The following is an 18,727-nucleotide window of genomic DNA, read 5'->3' as shown; positions in this document are numbered from 1 at the left end:
CTTTATCATGGTAACATATTAATGGTCTTTATCATATGTCTTGGTACAAATTAAGATGTTGCCCATATTCCCACAGGTCCTCTCTAACCCTACATTTCACCTGACCAAGTGAGTTATTACCTGCTTATTAGCTCTGGCAAAATTCAGCCCAATTCCTTCGACCCTCTTTCCAATATAACCAATAGGGCAAGGGTCACAATGGAAGCCAGGAGAGGTGTTGATGCACCGAACCCGAGGAAAACAGGGATTTGCTGTGCACTGTGAAGAGATGTTAGTCTTATTAAGCTCCATAATCTTAATAGCATTTCTGGTCTTATTAATTGAAACAATTGTTCAAAACATATACATACATAATACATAATTCAATTAGAGCTCTGCTTTCCCACTATAAAAAAAACTAGACTCTTATTGATCATTCACATCTTCTATTATTTGGCTCCTTTATTCCCAATTAAAGGGATTGTGAAAATCCTTTAGCTCAGGCAGGGTGATGATCTCATTAAATGACAACTCCCCTTCTGCTGAGAACAATGGACAATGTAGTTCAACAAGTACAGGGCCATATATTGGTTCTTTTCAATTTTTATTACCCCCTTTAACAAATATGTTAAACTTTCCTTTAATACTTTCCCTTTTTTTGTTCTTCACATCCATTATATTTATAACAAAATGCTGGCTGATGGAGAAAAAACAGTATACTTAAACAGTGTATAACTTACTTCATTGATATCAGTGCAATGTGATCCATTTCCTGTATAGCCAGGTGGACAAGGGCCACAGCGGAAACCAGTGGCTGTCTCTGTGCAAGTGACCCCACTGAAACAGGGATTTGGGATACAGCGGTTTTGATAAGCTGTAACTGTGATTCCTTGGCCGGTGGCACTGGGGTGTATGCCTTAAAAAGACATGCAAAACAAAATTTGTTTTTTGCTGAAACTAAAATGGGACACACAAACAACAAAAATTTTATAAATATATACATGCAGGGCCGGCCCTATAATGGGGCAGACTGGGGCAATTGCCCCAGGCGGCACTTTAGAAGGGGCGGCACTTTGCCGCCCCAAGCGCTTTTTTTGTTTGTTTTTTGAAGCGGAGGAGAGAGAGAGGCACCGAGTGGTTTTCGCTTACCCGCTCGGCGCCGCAGGACTGTTTAAAGGTAAGTACCGGGGGGGGGGGATCGTAGATTATGGCGTCTGCGAAGTTTAAAGTGCCGCCGCTTTGGGCAGCGTTTTAAACTTCGCCCCAGGCGGCGTTAAGTCTTCGGCCGGCCCTGTATACATGTGTATATATATATAAAAAAGAAAGTACACGCTCTTTGAATGTTTGAATTCTATAGTTTTACTTATCAGGACATAATAACAACCATCTGTTGCTTAGCAGGTCTAAAATATATGTAAATACAATATCAGATGAACAACAACAACACATGACATATTAGACTATGTCCTGATTTATGCAACAAAAATAAATAAACTTTTGGCCTACTCTTCTTTGCGGTTTGCAGGCATTTGTTTATGCAAAGCTCTCTTAAGGTCCTGCCACAGCATGTCAATCAGGTTGAGGTTTGGACTTTTATTGGGCCATTAAAGCTTGATTCTTTTTTGCAGCCATTCTGTTGTACACTTGTTGGTGTGCTTGGGGTCATTGTTCTGTTGTATGACCTAATTTTGGTCAAGCTTCAGCTGTCGGACAGATGGCCTCAAATTTGACTCTAGAATACTTTGTTATACAGAGGAGTTCACGGACGACTCAATGACTGCAAGGTTCCCAGATCCTATCACTGCAAAACAAGCCCAAATCATCACCCATCCAACACCGTGCTTGACAGTTGGTATGAGGTGTTTGTACTGATATGCTGTGTTTAGTTTTCAACAAACATGGCGTTGTGTATTATGGCCAAACATCTCCACTTTAATTGTAACTTTGCAAACCTAAGCTGTTCTGCCATGTTCTTTTTAGTGAGAAAAGGCTTTCTCCTTGTAACCCTTCCAAACAAACCATATTTGTTCAGTCCTTTTCCAATTGTACTCTCATGAACTTTGACTTTTAAAACGCTAACTGAGGCCTGTAGAGCCTGAGATGTTTGTTTTTCAATTTCTCTGAGCATTGCATGGTTTGACCTTTGGTTGAATTTTCTGGGATTTCCACTCCTGGGAAGATTGGCAACTGTCTTGAATGTTTTCCACTTTTAAATATTCTCATTGTAAAACGATGGACTTTAAATTGTTTGGAAATGGCCTTATGACCCTTGGTGGGCAGCAACAATTGTCAATTATGACATGTCAACAAATGTTCATCTAAAGGTTGTATTTACCTAATTTTTAGACCTTCTTAGGAATAGGTTGTTATTATGTCCTGATATGTAAAACGATAGAATTCAAAGAGGGTGTACTTTCTTTTTCACACATTTCACTTTTCTTTTTCACATTACATTTATCAGGGGTGAGCGAGGGGTTAGTGGTGCCTGTGTACAGTATTTCTTTGCAGTTCCCCTGTGAAGTAAAACATGCGCACATTTAACACCCCCTCAATCTAACACCAAATGCTAACAGCATACACTCCCACAGGCTTACATGCATTCTAACAACATACATTAACAGATATACACTACTGCCATACAGTAACACACACTCATGCTAACACACATGCTTGCACACATGGTAACATCATACAACAAAATACACTAGCACACACTCATCTACCACCACATACACACCCTCCCTTTTCCTTTTGTCCTCTCTCTCTCTTTGACCATGGATGCCTGTCTTCACTGAAGCTTGCACTCACCATGTGAGCAGCTGTCACCCTACTACCGCAGGGTCACATAACATAAGGCACCTGGCTTCCATACAACCAAGGCACCTTAGTGCACCATTGACTCTCCCTAATCTAAGTGATTATTTTACATTGTTAAAGAATGCATGTTAAAGTACTTTAATACACATTCTTCTTTGGTGAGGCTGTGAGTGGGTAGTGCATTTGGATATAAACATAACATTCTTTGTATTCATTTAATAAGGTATCATTTTTGCAAGACCTTGTGAAAATACTTGTACTTGTTAACATTGAACTTATTCCTGTAAATCGTTTCATTATTTCCCTTGAGTCAATTTTTGTACCAGGACTTTTTTTCTTTAAGCCATTCTTCGTATGTCTCTTCTGGCACTGTTTGTATGGGTGTAAAAAGAATGGAACTTGTTTTCTGTCTTTTTATTTGGCAGGTACATTTTGGCTGATTGGTATATACTACTTTGTCTTGGCATCTCTTGCAGTGGAAGAGAAGCTATGGCTGTGCAGCGGAGGGAAAGGATAAATATAACTTGTCATTATGGATTGGTTGCATGCCCAAAGGAGACCTAAATTCCAGACATGCATCAGCTCTGGGCACACCATTACATTTCCTGTTCAGTTTCCTGTTTGCTTTCACTTCCTGCTGCACTTTTGCACATTTTCTAGATACATTATTTTCAACAACTTTGACTTTTCCCTTTTATGTGAGGGGAGTTTATAATGAATGAAAAACATACATACACAATGGCCAGATAAACTGAATTGGGCCCAGACTAGACAAATATCATTTGGAAGCTTATGTCAACATAATGTGATGTCACAAATGCCAGTCTATCTGTTTCATGATATTGAGACAACACAGAAGTACCAAGACATTACATGATATATGAAAAGAGATTACTTTATATCATTCTGACTCGGAATTATAAATATGCATGAGTTAGTCTTTCATTGATCATATGTCATTATAGAAGAATTATTGAATTATGTCAAATTAAAAATCACTTATTTGAAAACTCAATAAAAAAATGACTTCAGAATAAAAAAATATGCCAAATAAATTCTGGTGAAAACTGTTCATCACTGCTACAATACCGCTGAAACATCAGTTATAGATAAGGTATCTACCCTAACCAACTATGTTCCCATATAGATTGAGAGGTCATGTGTGGTTCATGGAATTTATGGGGGGGGATGCATATTCCTCACAGAATTTCAGGGATTAAAGTTAAACAGTAACACTGATACACTCAGTGAATGACACCACTTACCACAAGCATCACATTCCATGACGGTATTTTTCAAAAATGTTATTTCTTTAACCTGAAAATTCAAAGAAAACATTAAATCTGAGTGCAGAGCTACAGCCTCGCCAATATTTAACCAGCAGTATGGTTATTAATGTATCTCTTGACCACCTTCAACAATGGTGGTGTATGTGAACACAAAATATAAAATAAAATCCGGGAACTTTCAGGGTTTCTACATAGGAATCAATGTTTCTATACAGAATCAATCTCAGGGTGAAAAGGCAGATTCTTTTGGTCACATATGTAAAGATAACTTCTTGCTATTTTGCAAATGTTTAATGATACTGTAGCATCCAGTTGCTGCTTTTCTCACTTGTATATCAGTGTGGAAATTCCAGTATAAATACAGGTGACTTCATGATTGGTTGGAAGGTAAAGACTGAATTGTTTTCATATGAACCATTATTAGTACTATTTGGTTACTACCATTAGCAAAAAATATTGTCTTTGTGATGGACTGTTAACCTTTGATTGCTAGTGGTCAGGGCACATTTTACTTACTGTGGGAGACCAAGGCATGTTTTGTAGTTCTCCTATAGGTAGATTCAGCTGACAACCATATAAACCGCTCACACATACGGAAACTTTTCAGGACAAGTTAAAGTATTTAAATATACCTAGTTTAAGGGAAACCATGCATCTGATCACATTATAAAAATGTAACTTTCCTATATTTCTTCCTTATATATTACAAACCAAATAATTAAGTAATGGAAGCAAAATATTTTCCATTAAAGCTTCCACCATCCCTGGAAAATTTAGTCAACTGATAAATACATCTAGGCATACATGTGTATATGTATCTGTTGGATACTCTCAGGGTTCTCACCCTTCCCACGCTCAACTACTTGCATCTCTGCTCAGTACAGGAACACCTCAGCTAATGACTAATTAACAGCCTTTCCTTCTCTGTCTCCACGGATACCTGTTAATCATTGCCCCTTCCTTGCTGTGCTCTTGCTATTTGGCTGCCCTTGCTTGGTCTCTGAGTACTTTGTGGCCTCTCCATTAGACTTTGGTTTCTCTGTGTATGATCCTGGCCTGGCTTCCTGGCCTGGCTTCCTTTCTCCAGTTCCTGATTATGTTCCTGGCTATATTGACATCTTTTATCCTGATCCTGGCTCGTCTGACTACCCGTTTTGGCTTGCATTCTATTAGACCACGCTTCTTGCTTACGTTTTTGTTTTGTTTTTTTTGTGGTTCCTGACAGATACATATATGCATTGATGCAGATTGCACATGCAGCCCATGTAGATGACACTACACAAAATAGGCACACATAACAAATTCCAAAACATGCTAAAAAAAGGTAAAAAAAATATTAAAACGTCCACAAGTATGTCAACAAACCAAAGGGGACTAGTGCCACGACATGTGAGATATGTGGTTGGTTCCTGGGGTCTGCTTTGCCAACCACCTATGGCATACATGGTTACCACAAATGCTTGAATGGTTAATATTTGAAGAGTTTTTGTTTTTTTAAAGCTCCCAGGTATGTTTCTATCTAGAGCTCAGAACCCATTTAAGTTCTTGTGCCTCTTACAGTGGTAATACATTCTTTTTTTCTATCTTCCAGAATTATTATTCTCTTTGGGGGGGCAGCACTATAGCTGTTAATGGTAACATTAACAATTACATGAAACAAAAAACAATGATGAGAAAACATAAGAAAATAACTAGAGAGGGCCCTGCTCTTGTAAGCTTACAACCTATAAGGAGTATTAGGAGTAGATGAGTATTCTCTATATCACGCTGGATGCTGCTGTTGGCACGTAGGAAACAATTACGTATTCATGGACAGTGGCATTTGGACCAGAAGATTTCTAATAAATTACGGTAATACATAATGAATGGTTCCAGATGCCAAAGACCCCCACTCTGGCCACTAATCGTCCGGAGTGAACAATGTTCTCCAGAAAATATGGAAATGTAATGATGAGTCACATTTACCTCATATTCTCCTTTCATACATTCCTGGAAGCGTAACTATGTTGACTTTTTTGTGTCTGAAATTTCCAGTTGTTAAAATGATTGGTTTAACTTAATATTTATTAACTGGCATATCATCAAACAAATATTTGCTCAGGATATGTGGCCAAGACACATTTGCCTATAGTGGGTTCCTGCCAAGGATTTTTGTTTATACCTGTGTCTTAGAAGTGGGTATTCGTTCCTCTCAGAAGCTCCTTCATTATCTTGAAACAATGGATTGGGGGCTTGTTTTAAAAAGATCAGTCTTGTAAGCTGACGTTTCATACCCTACTCTGTGTGGATTCCAATTTCCAGGGTGTCGTCAGCTCCAGATATTGAGGTGCCATGTGGCAGTTTCTGTCTGACTAAATTCTTTAGTGAACCCAGTTGCACGGGTTTAATGTCCAAATGCCCTATTGTGTATGTATACATGTAAATAAAGTGTATTTCTTTTCTTTCAGTAATGCCTCAATTTCTTTTCTCAGGAATCAATGTTTCTCTTCCTCATCAATTTCCTCTACTGTACCAAGCTAATTGCTATTTTTGCTTTTATAAAGATGCTGTGTCTATGTTATTGAAGAACAAAAATATACGTGGCGGAAAATTTTAGTAAACAAAAAATGTTATGCTAAGTGCTCTATTGTTGTCAACTAATCTTTAATAATAGTCAATTAATTTTATCTTCAACTAAACTTTCCTTCTGTAATTATGTTAAGACCTGACCATAAAGCTGATGAAAGCGTTTCTGTATAAAACACACAGCTTCTTCAGAGTCTCATCACACCAGACAGATGTGGTTCAGTCCTGCTGGTACGGGAGAAAGCAGGATGAGTACCTACAAATTCTGCCTGCCAGTAGCAGGTAGCAGCCAACATAGAGTAGCAGGACACTTGGTCTGGATGCTGAAGAAAACCAAACTGTGGGCACAATTCTGACCAAATTAGAATGGTCACTAATGGTTATCAAAATCAAATTGTACCTTTAATAAATGAATGACCACTAGAAAAAAAAGTACTGGATCTCTGGATTTCAAGGATGTAAAGTGGGTTTAGTTATGTGTTTGCCAGGAGGAATACATTCAATAGGTAGACACAGAAGCAGGATGCTTTATTAATGATAAGAAAATATTGTTTCAACGCCAACTTAAACTATATCAAGAGTATCTTGAATATTTGCTTGATTTACTAATACGACTGCTCACCAAAGACAACAGGTTTCTGCAATGGAAGAGCATTAAGGAAGGTCTCAACAGTCTGCATAGGTAATGAACACGTATTCAGTCGACAGATTAACCTGTTATGATACTAGTTCATTACAATGACTGAAGCTGGCTGCCACCAGGCAACTGCATATTACCAGATTTGGATATTGAACTTTACAGGATCTGTTAATTGTGAATAACATTGTACGTTCACAAACTGTGCCGAATTGTGTTTGCCAACTCTACTCTGAGTTGAGCAAACTTTCCCTGAATTCTTCTTAACTAAGTGAAGAAACATCAATTTCAGCCAAAATGAATGAAAGAGACTACTGTTGGCAGTGAGGACAATATTCCCATTCCAATATAAAGACAGATCACACTCATGGGTGCTTTTTATAACAAATACTGTATCTAGTGGCATTCACAATTGAAACTTCATGCATACAAGCATGTTCCATACAGGCGTGGTTTTTGTGCATACTAGCTATATAGGGCAGTTTTTAAAGCAGGGTACAGTGCAAAGTGGATAAAGTTGCCCTGAGGTCTTGCACTTCATAGGGAACCACATCATCTACCTCTCAGCATACATGTGTGGGTTTGTGTGGGGTTTCTGGTGTTGGGCCATTGCTTAAAGGCTTAAGTGTAATGGGGAAAAGATGATGCTGTTTGTCCACTCCTGATCTTATGTCCCTCTTTGGCCCCCTTTGGCCATTATGTTTGGAGTGCTGGACATGAATAACCATGCAGTATGCAGACAGTTTTATTATTTATATATATATATATATATATATATATATATATATATATATATATATAGACATATATTTATTCAGTATATATAAATAATATATAATATATTGAAATCATTAAGGTTTTGCCTATCATGGCTAGTCACACATTTATTTTGTTATTTTTCAGCTAGCTTTCTTCTATTGCAAATAAGCAAACTATATGTGTATAATGTGCTCTTTGCTGGGAAACAATTGATCTTATTGTTTGTTTTGTTTCTAGTTCCTTACCGGAGATAATTCGTACAATTCATAATAAATGACAGTCTACAACTAGTTTATGGAGTAGCACGAATGGAGGACTCTGGATGCAGAGCTGCTGTTAACCTTTTGAGTGCTGGGGGTTGGGGGTTTTTTAGTGTGTGTTTGTGTGTGTGTGGGGGGCAAATATGTTGTTACAATACCAGATAACTGTGTGGTAACAGGGATTAGAATTAGTTTTACCAGCATAACTGACAGCTGATTACTCAATAGCTGGGGTTAATTACCTTTTATACTATATATAATCTATATGCTATATTAGAATCTGTTTATAAGCAACTCCAATTATATACTATAGTGCATGCATGAAGCGCACCAGTAACAGTCAAAATACTTATTGCCTGCCCTTTCCAGGAAGTGTGATCAGGATACAGGAGTGAGGAGGTTACAGAACCAAACTGAAGGTGGTAGGACCCGTTTCATTCAGCGGCTTGCCTACCTTTGAATGTGCAGACAATTATAGAAAACAGGTGAAACAGGAGCAAGGAGTGTGTGGATCTAGAGTATGTACCAACCAAACAAGCCTCTCCTGGGGTCAAGTATTGCTCTGGAGGCCTGATGATCAGTTGTTACACTGGAGCCTCTAGGACAAACTTGAAGCACTTGCAGGTTTTGGTGATTATCTTTACCAAGCACTTGTCCTAAAAATAATTATGATTTAGAAACTCTTTAGAATTTTGGAGTTTAGTATTATATTTCCTACAGAAACATACTTCCATTGAAAGCAAGTTATGAGTTTTACCTGTTGCTTCAGGAGATTCCGGACCTCCTTCAACACAAGATTGGTTTCTTTAATCTCTGATAGAATTTGTGGACCCACATCTCCTCCTGAAAGAAAAATGATTAAATTTGTAAATATATATTTAATCATCAACATCCACGTCATTCTTTTTTCATTTCAAGTCATAATTAAGGGCTTTCTTCACATCCTACACTATAAATACTTTTATAGAAAGCTTTTGGTGAAATATATGGAAGGTGGCCATATCAACAAAGCTCTTAGGTAGGGAGATGAATGCCATGGACACTCATGCCTCTGACACTCTGATGCCTCTGACCCTGCCTGTCCCCTCTTCGCCCCAACAAATATACATATAAGTCTGTAATGGTATAGTCAATGATATATTGAATTATCTTATGTTATAATATTTTATAATTGATGGTTCTACCTGGTATAGACAAACCTTTGTGTTAGATTTTTGTAGGACCACTGGTATAACCATGGACAAGAAGTATTTATATCAACTCTAAGGTCAGCACCTGCTATTTGCTACACTTGTCAGACTGTTATAATACATAATGTCATATTGCTGGTAATCTACTGAGAGTGCTTTCAAATAGGCAGCAATTTCACGCTATACAGCAAATGTAACCTGTAATTTAGTTATCAAGATAATTGCCACTCTGGCATTGCTCCTACAGTTCTCTTTTCTGCTGTTACTGTGGTTATTTAAGCATTTCCTCTAGAGCATGGTTTGCTCTGAACTTTTCCATCCATTATACATCTTTTTGTGCATCATTATTCAAGAAGAACCACTTTTCCATTCAATTTGAGTTTTAAAATAAAAACTGTACATTTTGAGTCACATCCTATTAAAAATAGTTTGATTTTATGTCAAGATATTATAATTAACCCCTAAAACAATGTGAGTGGATGAGAAGATTGAGGAAACATGTCCTGTGGTGATTTGAGAAGAGCATGGATATACTGTATAATGTACAATCAGGTCCAAAAATATTTGGACAGTGACAAAAATGTCCAAATATTTATTGACCTGATTGTCCATAAATTGCCTGGGACAGTCCCGCAATGGGAAAACGCATTGTCCCGAAATGAGAGTTCTCGGGTGGCGCTTTACGTTGAAAATTATTGAGTGGATGGGCACAATTCGTTCTAAGATGGACATCAATTTCAGTTTACAACCATCTGAAAAACAATTGAGCCCACACATTCAATAATCTTCATGGGCGCAAAACCAACAAAATGACAGGCTGTGTGGAGGAACCGTGCGATGCTCAGCAAGGTAAGCTGGCAAACTGGGGACAGTTGGCACTGGGAAGCTGTGAATCACTCCCATCACTCTCACGGACTTGCTAATGCTTTCTCACTCTCCTGTCTTCAATTCACTTTTCCTCCTTCACTTTGTCCCATTTGTTCTTCCTCTTGGCTCTTCATATTCTGTCTCCCTCCGGTGCGGTGGGCTTTGTGTCAGTGTTGCCGGTACGCATCAGAAGGGAGAAGCATTGGAGGTCTCCTGCTCCCTTGACTGATTTTAAGCCGGTTAGACTGTTTTTGATCTCACCTAACTGAGCCTGCTCCTCTAGTGGCAGACATTGTAGTCTGTCTCTGAAGGGGTGAACACCCGATGCTGGCCTGGTGGCACGCCCTGATGAGTAGCACTTGGGGCTGACCACACCCTCTGCCCTCCCTCGGTAAACTACTGGATCACCCTAGCAACCACAATGGATTTGAAATGAATCAATCAAGATATGATTGAAGTAAAGACTTTCAGCTTTAATATAAGGGGTTTAGGTATAAACTGTTAAAAATTACAGCATACACAGTTGCACCATTTCTAGGGGCTCAAGAATAGTTGGTTGAAAATCATTTGCAGTTAATGACTGCCTGATGTCTGAAACCCATGGACATCAATTTCTGGGTTTTCTCCATAGTAATGCTTTTCATGCCTTTAATACTGCTGTCTTAAGCTGTTTTTTGTGGGTCATTCTACCTTCAGTTTTGTCTTTAGCAAGTAAAATGCGTGTTCTTTGCCTTCAAAAGCTCTTTGGTTGCTGTTTCAGTATTTTTGGGGTCATTGTCCATCTGTATTAGTAACATAGTAACATAGTTCATAAGGTTGAAAAAAGACCAAAGTCCATCAAGTTCAACCTATATACATATTGTGTCCCTACTGTGTTGATCCAGAGGAAGGCAAAAAACCCTTATGAAGCAGATGCCAATTGCCCCATACCAGGGGGAAAATTCCTTCCCGACTCCAAATATGGCAATCAGAATAAATCCCTGGATCAACGTTCTGTCCCTATTAATCTAATATCCATAACTTGTAATATTATTGCTTTCAAGAAACACGTCCAGGCTCCTTTTAAACTCTTTTATTGAGTTTAGCATTACCACTTCCTCTGGCAGAGAGTTCCATAGTCTCACCGCTCTTACTGTAAAGAACCCCCGTCTGTGCTGGTGTAGAAACCTTCTTTCCTCCAGCCATAGAGGATGTCCCCTTGTTATAGATACAGTCCTGGGTATAAATAGGTCCTGGGAGTGATCTCTGTACTGCCCCCTTATATATTTATACATAGTTATTAAGTCCCCCCTAAGCCGTCTTTTTTCCAAACTAAATAACCCTAATTCTGATAATCTTTCTGGGTACTGTAGTCCTTCCATTCCCTTTATTACTCTGGTTGCCCGTCTTTGAACCCTCTCCAGCTCCACTATATCTTTCTTGTACACTGGTGTCCAGTACTGTACACAGTATTCCATGTGTGGTCTGACTAGTGACTTGTACAATGGTAGAATTATTTCCTTGTCCTGGGCATCTATGCCCCTTTTGATGCACCCCATGATTTTATTTGCCTTAGCAGCAGCTGCCTGACACTGGTCGCTACAGGTAAATTTACTGTTAACCAAGACGCCTAAGTCCTTTTCCATGTCAGTCGTCCCCAGTGTTTTCCCATTTAATATATATTCCCAGCCTGGATTTTTCTTCCCCATGTGCATAACCTTACATTTATCTGTGTTGAACCTCATCTGCCACATCCCAGCCCAAGCCTCCAACCTATGCAGATCCATTTGTAATCGTGCACTGTCCTCTATTGTGTTAACCACGTTACAGAGCTTAGTATCGTCTGCAAAGATTGATACTTTACTATACAATCCCTCTACAAGGTCATTAATAAATATATTAAAAAGAATAGGACCCAAAACTGACCCCTGTGGTACCCCACTAGTAACAGTCACCCACTCAGAGTATGTACCATTAATAACCACCCTCTGTTTCCTATCACTGAGCCAGTTACTTACCCATATACACACATTCTCCCCCAGCCCAAGCATTCTCATTTTATGTACCAGCCTTTTATGTGGCACCATATCAAACGCTTTGGAAAAATCAAGATATACGACATCCAGCGATTCACCCCGATCCAGTCTTGAGCTCACCTCCTCATAAAAGCTGATCAGGTTAGTTTGACAGGACCGATCCCTTGTAAACCCATGCTGATATGGAGTCATACATTTATTTTCATTGAGATTCTCCAAAATAGCATCTCTTAGGAAACCCTCGAACAGTTTACATACAACAGAAGTTAAACTAACAGGCCTATAATTCCCCGGGTCACTTTTTGTCCCCTTTTTGAATATTGGCACAACATTTGCTATGCGCCAGTCCTGGGGAACAGACCCTGTCACTATAGAGTCCTTGAATATTAGAAATAGGGGTCTGTCTATTACATTACTTAACTCCCTTAGAACGCGGGGGTGAATGCCATCTGGACCTGGTGATTTGTCTATTTTGATTTTTTTTAGGCGGCACTGCACTTCTTCCTGGGTTAGACAGGCGACATGTACTGGGGCATTTATCTCATCCTGCTGTATATTACCTGGCATTTCATTTTCCTCTGTGAATACAGCAGAGAAGAATATATTTAATAGATTAGCTTTTTCCTGATCCCGTCTATAACTTCTCCCTCATTACTTTTTAAGGGGCCAACGCTTTCATTTTTAACCTTTTTACTATTTATATAGTTATATAGTATTGTGAAGTGCCATCCTATTAGTTTTGCAGCATCTAGCTAAAGCTTAGCTAATAGTATAGCCCTATACACTTTGGAAATCATTTTGCGACTTTTGTTATATACCTTATTGGCTCGTATATAGGCCGCCCCCGTATATAGGCCGCACCCTAAAAGTTTGGTGCTTTTTTAAAGAAAACGTTTTTTTAATAGACATGCTGCCACTCTGCCCCCCCCGAGATATGCTGCCACTCTGTCCCCCCCGAGATATGCTGCCACTGTCCCCCCGAGATATGCTGCCACTGCCCCCCCGAGATATGCTGCCACTCCCCCCCGAGATATGCTGCCACTGTCCCCCCGAGATATGCTGCCACTGTCCTCCCCCCCCGAGATATGCTGCCACTGTCCTCCTCCCCCCCCGAGATATACTGCCACTCTGCCCCCCCCGACTTACTCAGTGGATGTGCCGGCACCGGAAGTTGTATACGCGTATTGCGTAGATGTCCCCCGCTGGCCCCGCAAGACACCCGGAAGTCTGCTCTGGGAAGTCTTGGGGGCAGAGGTAAAACGCATCATGCGGACGTTCACTGGCTGCGGCGATGCGCGTAAACAACCTCCACTGCCGGCACGTCTGCACGATGTGCTTTAACAATCTCCCTTGCCGGGACTCCCCCCGTGGGAATTCCCGGCAAGGGAGATTGTTAAAGCACATTGTGCAGACGTGCCGGCAGCAGAGGCTGTTTACGCGCATCGCCGCTGCCGGTGAACGTCTGCACGATGCGCTTAGACAACCTCCAGTGCCGGCACTCCCCCCGTGGAAAGTGCCGGCAGGGGAGGCTGTCTCAGCATATCAGAGAGTAGGATGCAGGTCCCCTGCACCGCTGCGGGGGATCTGTATCCTAACCCTGCTGCCTGCCCGGCGCCCGGAACTGCATGTCCCGGGCGCTAGACCCCAAATATAGGCCGCACCCCCACTTTAAAGACTTTGGTCTTTTTTCAACCTTATGAACTATGCTACTATGTTACTATGTTACTATGTCTCCTTTCCCACAGCTCTGCTTCTTATATTGCCTCTTCTTGTTCTTCTGTCTTCTTTCTTTGTCTGCTTCTCCCCATGTCTTCTATGTGAACCTGAACTCCCAGATCCTATATTTTGGCACCCTTTCTTGCACCCCAGTAACTCCCGTACACCAAATTTTCTGGACATTGTATTCTTGAGGCTTACAAGTGCTTTGTGCCTTGTGGAAAACCCTCTGTATTTACTTTCATGATGTCGTCTCTTGATTGTAGATTTTGACAATGATACACCTACTTCTTGGAAAGTGTAGTGGACATGGTAAGATTTTGTGAAGGGGTTTTCCTTCACCAATTTAATAATTCTGCAATCATCCACTACAGTTCTCTTATGTGGTCATAAATCCATTGTGATGGTGTGCAGAGCCAAAATTATGAAAATTATGTCACTATTCAAATATTTATGGACCAGGCTGAATGTGCATGTCTGCAAGTATATTCAGTGTACAACCCATCCATACCAATTACCAGTGTTTGGTCATCCCATCCACACATTCATGAGAAGAGTTTACACATATACTTTAGTTGATATCATTTAATCTTAAGGATAAGACCAGTAATGGCATTTAGACACATGTACACTACTCATCAGGTGCTAGAAAGGGAGTTTACAGGTGAGATAAATATTTCAACTTTCTGACTTTATTGCATTATGAAAGAGCCACCCAAGTAAGCTGATCCTGCTGGAAGGGTTGAGCTGATCCTGCATTATGAATTATGACAGCCTACACCCTTCCCTCTTAGCAGAAGCAAGCATCCCTGGTACACTGTCACCATATGAATGCCCAATCCCTTCGGAAAGTCTCAGGAGGTAAGATCCCTGAGGATCTGTCCAGACACTGCTGGGGTCTCTGATTGCTCCCCATGCTGGTGATCACACCCATTGTGATCTGCAATGCAGATTTATGGAGCTGTGTGTTTTGATCAGAATGTAATCAGCACAGAAGCAAACAAAGAGAAAAGAAAAAAGGAGAGTTATGAGGTATAAGAGACATCCCTAAAGGAAAGAAGATAAAAAAAAGAAAACATATTTTTGAAAAAGTGCTCCAATCTCCTACCACTACATAAAAAAAACCTTTACTACCCCTCAACACTCTAAGCTTCTTTTATTTAAAGTACATATGTTATTGGCAGGGGAGGGCTGGCACATTCTGTAGAAGCAGCCACAATTTTTTGTAGGGTTATATAACATTGTGTGACCTCACTGTGCTCCTGAATAATTTTTTATCAGCCAGCCGTAGTCATTAAACAGTGACAATGTGTAGATGGTCACTTTTCAACCTATATATTGGGTACGGGTGGTAACCCCCAGCAGCACAAAAACATAAAGAGCAGCATTCCATTGTCTCTGGAAAGCATTCAGATTAAATTGAATTCATGGTTTAATAGAAATAATTATTAGCTTGATGTTTGAAAGACCTGCCATTAGCACATTTGCATTATTAGACAAAATGATTATAGCTCAGCTGTGGGTGGTTTTCTTACAATAACATGTAAAGCAAACTGGAAACTGGATTTCAACTGCAGTATGTAATTTGGGGTTTGAGGCAGTTGGCAGAAGTTAAATGTCTGAACTGTGAATCTTTGTGGGTGTCACTGCTTTTGGGGGGTTTGTACATTAAAAGCACAGAGTTGGGACATTTTAAAGGTGTGTATGGAAAAAATGTGCGGTGCCAAAACTCTCACATTTATTTAATATATACTCTAATCAAGCCTACTTTATTGGCTGCATCTAAAACAAGGAGAATTTCTGTGTAAAACAGAAATAGATGTAAAAACATATTTCCAAATAGAACATTTGTCAGAATGGATGCATCTGGACATGCATCAGCTAAAATATTTCATTTTTAACGTTATTATCTGTCAGAGGATAACTGTGTTTTATTATATATTTTAATTTATGTGTTGATATTTTATGAAATTATGCAGTAAGGGAGTGATACTCACGGCTTTATAATATATTTCTGTATGAAAGGTTAAGCAGTAATAGACTTGTACATTCGGAATCGTACAAATTGCAAATTTACCGAACTTTGTTAAATTCAAGGATTTGTGCAAAGCCCCAAAAATGAGCCCAGACCCCCCACAAATCGGATGAAAACTAAGTAAAAAGCTCACAATTTTTGTCCAAAATTCACAGGTTCACATTCATTCACACAGACGCACACTTTCATTCTCGTTCACTCTCTCATGCTCTCTTAACATTTCCCTATCTTCCACTTCCCCATCTTCTTCTGCATCATCTATCTCCTATTTTCTCCTTTCAGTTCACATGAGGGCCAAATGACAGTGCTTGCGGTGACTTCTTCTCCCTAAATAGGAGTTTCCTTGGTCCTTCTTTATACATAGTTGTTTAATGATTGTTACGAGACACGTATAGTTTGTTGATATTTTGTGGGAAAAGAGTGCACATTTTGATGTGAGAACATATGTGTCATATTTTGGATACATTGATTTGTGTATTTTTCTTTTTTTTAAATTCAAATAAATATGTAACTATGAAAGTAAAATCTGGATAGTTGACAATCATATTGTTAGGCCACCACAGCTGTAAAGCGTTGCAAGAGAAAATCAGTTAAGGAGTTAGAGAAAGCATATGTTGTACCAGATCAGAACTTTTGCGCTTTGAAATGTTACTGTTCCCCAATGTTTGGTAGGCACAGTATTCCCTTTCGTGAAAACACAACTGAGCCTGGCTGGCTGGCTAGACTTTTAGAAACTGTGAGAGTCCATGCTTATGGTTTGGACTTTAGGCTGTGGAATACCATGGATAGAGAAATCACTCATAGTTGGTCCTATTAGTCAGTGGTGAATGAGGGGATGCGTAGTTTCCTCAATAAATACTGTGTTGTCTAGAATAAGTTAAACTTTATATTTTGTATAGTAGTAGTCATTTTTGTGAGAAATATGGCCTTAAATCAGAGGAACAGTAAACACATTCTTCACACTGTGATTTTTGAAAAACATGAATACACAGCACAATATGAACACAATCATTTTCGTTATTGTAAAACATGCAGGTATTGCGCTTTGTCAAATAGTTTTAAAGATGTTTCTACACTGTAATCTCACATGACCTTAGCACCTCCTAATTTATACTTATATTAAGTCTCATCCTTTCAATACTGCTATTTAATATTGCGGTGCTATAAATAAAATATCACAATACAAATGATATTTGCATGTTTATTTTTTTAAATAAAATGAAAAATATCACCATTTGGTTGATTGATGTCTACTAAAATAAAAACTATACAGTGCACAACAAGAGCTAGGGGTGCACATAGAAATTTTAAGTTGTGTACCCATAAATGCCCTTTCTTGCCAAAAAACAACCCAGTTATTGTTTAAAATGCTATGCAAAATTACATAAAAGGAACATAACTTTTACCTAATTAATACAAATCCTAAGGATATGTGTATCCATTTTTATTTATGATTTTTATATCTTAAGGTATACATCTTTACCCACTTCATTCACACCTCTATTTAAATGAATTCATAGTTGCTACCTACCTCTCCCAGATAATAGTTGGCATGATCCATAGAAGGTAGTGGAACTAATGAGAAGAAGCACGAATGAAAGCATGGTGTGATGTTCCTGCTGCAGAGTCTTCTGAGGCTTCTGCTTAATTCCTGCTTCCTTCTGTTTATAAAGTTTTGTTCATTCCTATGATGAAGTTATTTTCTTGGATTGAACTCAGGTTTGGCTACATCGCCTTAAACCACAAATCCAACCTCCTACTTTTTTTCTCTTAGCTTGGTGTTAAACTTGAAACTTTTTCCAAAGAGTGGTGTGTAGAAGTTCATTTTAGTGTCTGTCAACACAATTCCTAGGGCTCATGTCATTATACAATGACACAATTTTCATTTCATTTATATAAAAAGGTTCATATCATTTACATATTTATTAGAAAAGCATCCATATATAGTGCTGTCATATTCCCCAGCGATGTACAGCAGGTAAACAAGATGTAACAAGTAGCGCATAATATAACAATTTGACGTACAAAAAGTTCAACAAGCTTTCTTACAGCGATATCCACACATGAATATGTGTTATTTAAAAAGGTATATAAGAGTGTGTGTATGTATAATGTATGTACTAGCGCTATATTAGTGACTGGGAGAGCAGGTGTTTTAGACATCAAGCCTACTCGAGATGCAGAAAGAGGTAATAAATGAAACAAATTAGGGGTGCTAGATTAATTTCTCTCTATCACCAATCCTCATCTGCTGCCCCTCTTTACCAATCACTCCACTGGCTTCATACCTTTCGAGTATGCAAATTCTAACTCCTGGCATCGGTGGGCGTTCTCACTGATGTCAGAGTCGGTCCTGCTGTTATCAGGGGCGGTCCCGCTGATGTTTGGGGCGGTCCCACTGATGGCAGTGGGAAACACCCCCATTTACAGGGAAAATGGTGCGGGGAGTGGGGAGTTTCAAGACCCCTCTCCTGCGACCCGGAGGATTCAGGTCTTAACCCAGAGAACCGGAGCTTCACCCGGCAATCTCCGGGTCAAACCCGGAGAGTTCCCAGGTATGCTCATGACTTGCGCCTGTCTTCTAACATCATTACCCGT

The 18,727-nt window shown here is 39.4% G+C and overlaps 1 protein-coding gene across 1 annotated transcript in view; it reads right to left on the bottom strand.

The window, feature by feature from the left end:
* The window catches only part of COMP (cartilage oligomeric matrix protein), a 58,265-nt gene extending 40,532 nt beyond the window's left edge, over positions 1-17,733 (bottom strand). Inside the window, exons 1-5 of the mRNA XM_053465637.1 lie at positions 17,661-17,733; positions 9,064-9,149; positions 4,062-4,113; positions 720-895; positions 121-258 (exon numbers count right to left, since the gene is read on the bottom strand). Coding sequence (XP_053321612.1) covers positions 121-258; positions 720-895; positions 4,062-4,113; positions 9,064-9,149; positions 17,661-17,733 — 525 coding nt within the window. The remainder of the gene's footprint in view (positions 1-120; positions 259-719; positions 896-4,061; positions 4,114-9,063; positions 9,150-17,660) is intronic.
* Between the last annotated feature and the right edge of the window lie 994 nt (positions 17,734-18,727).

This window comes from Spea bombifrons, chromosome 1, assembly GCF_027358695.1.
Source record: "Spea bombifrons isolate aSpeBom1 chromosome 1, aSpeBom1.2.pri, whole genome shotgun sequence".
Lineage (NCBI taxonomy): Eukaryota > Metazoa > Chordata > Amphibia > Anura > Pelobatidae > Spea > Spea bombifrons.
This window is presented reverse-complemented; position numbering and strand designations above follow the sequence as displayed.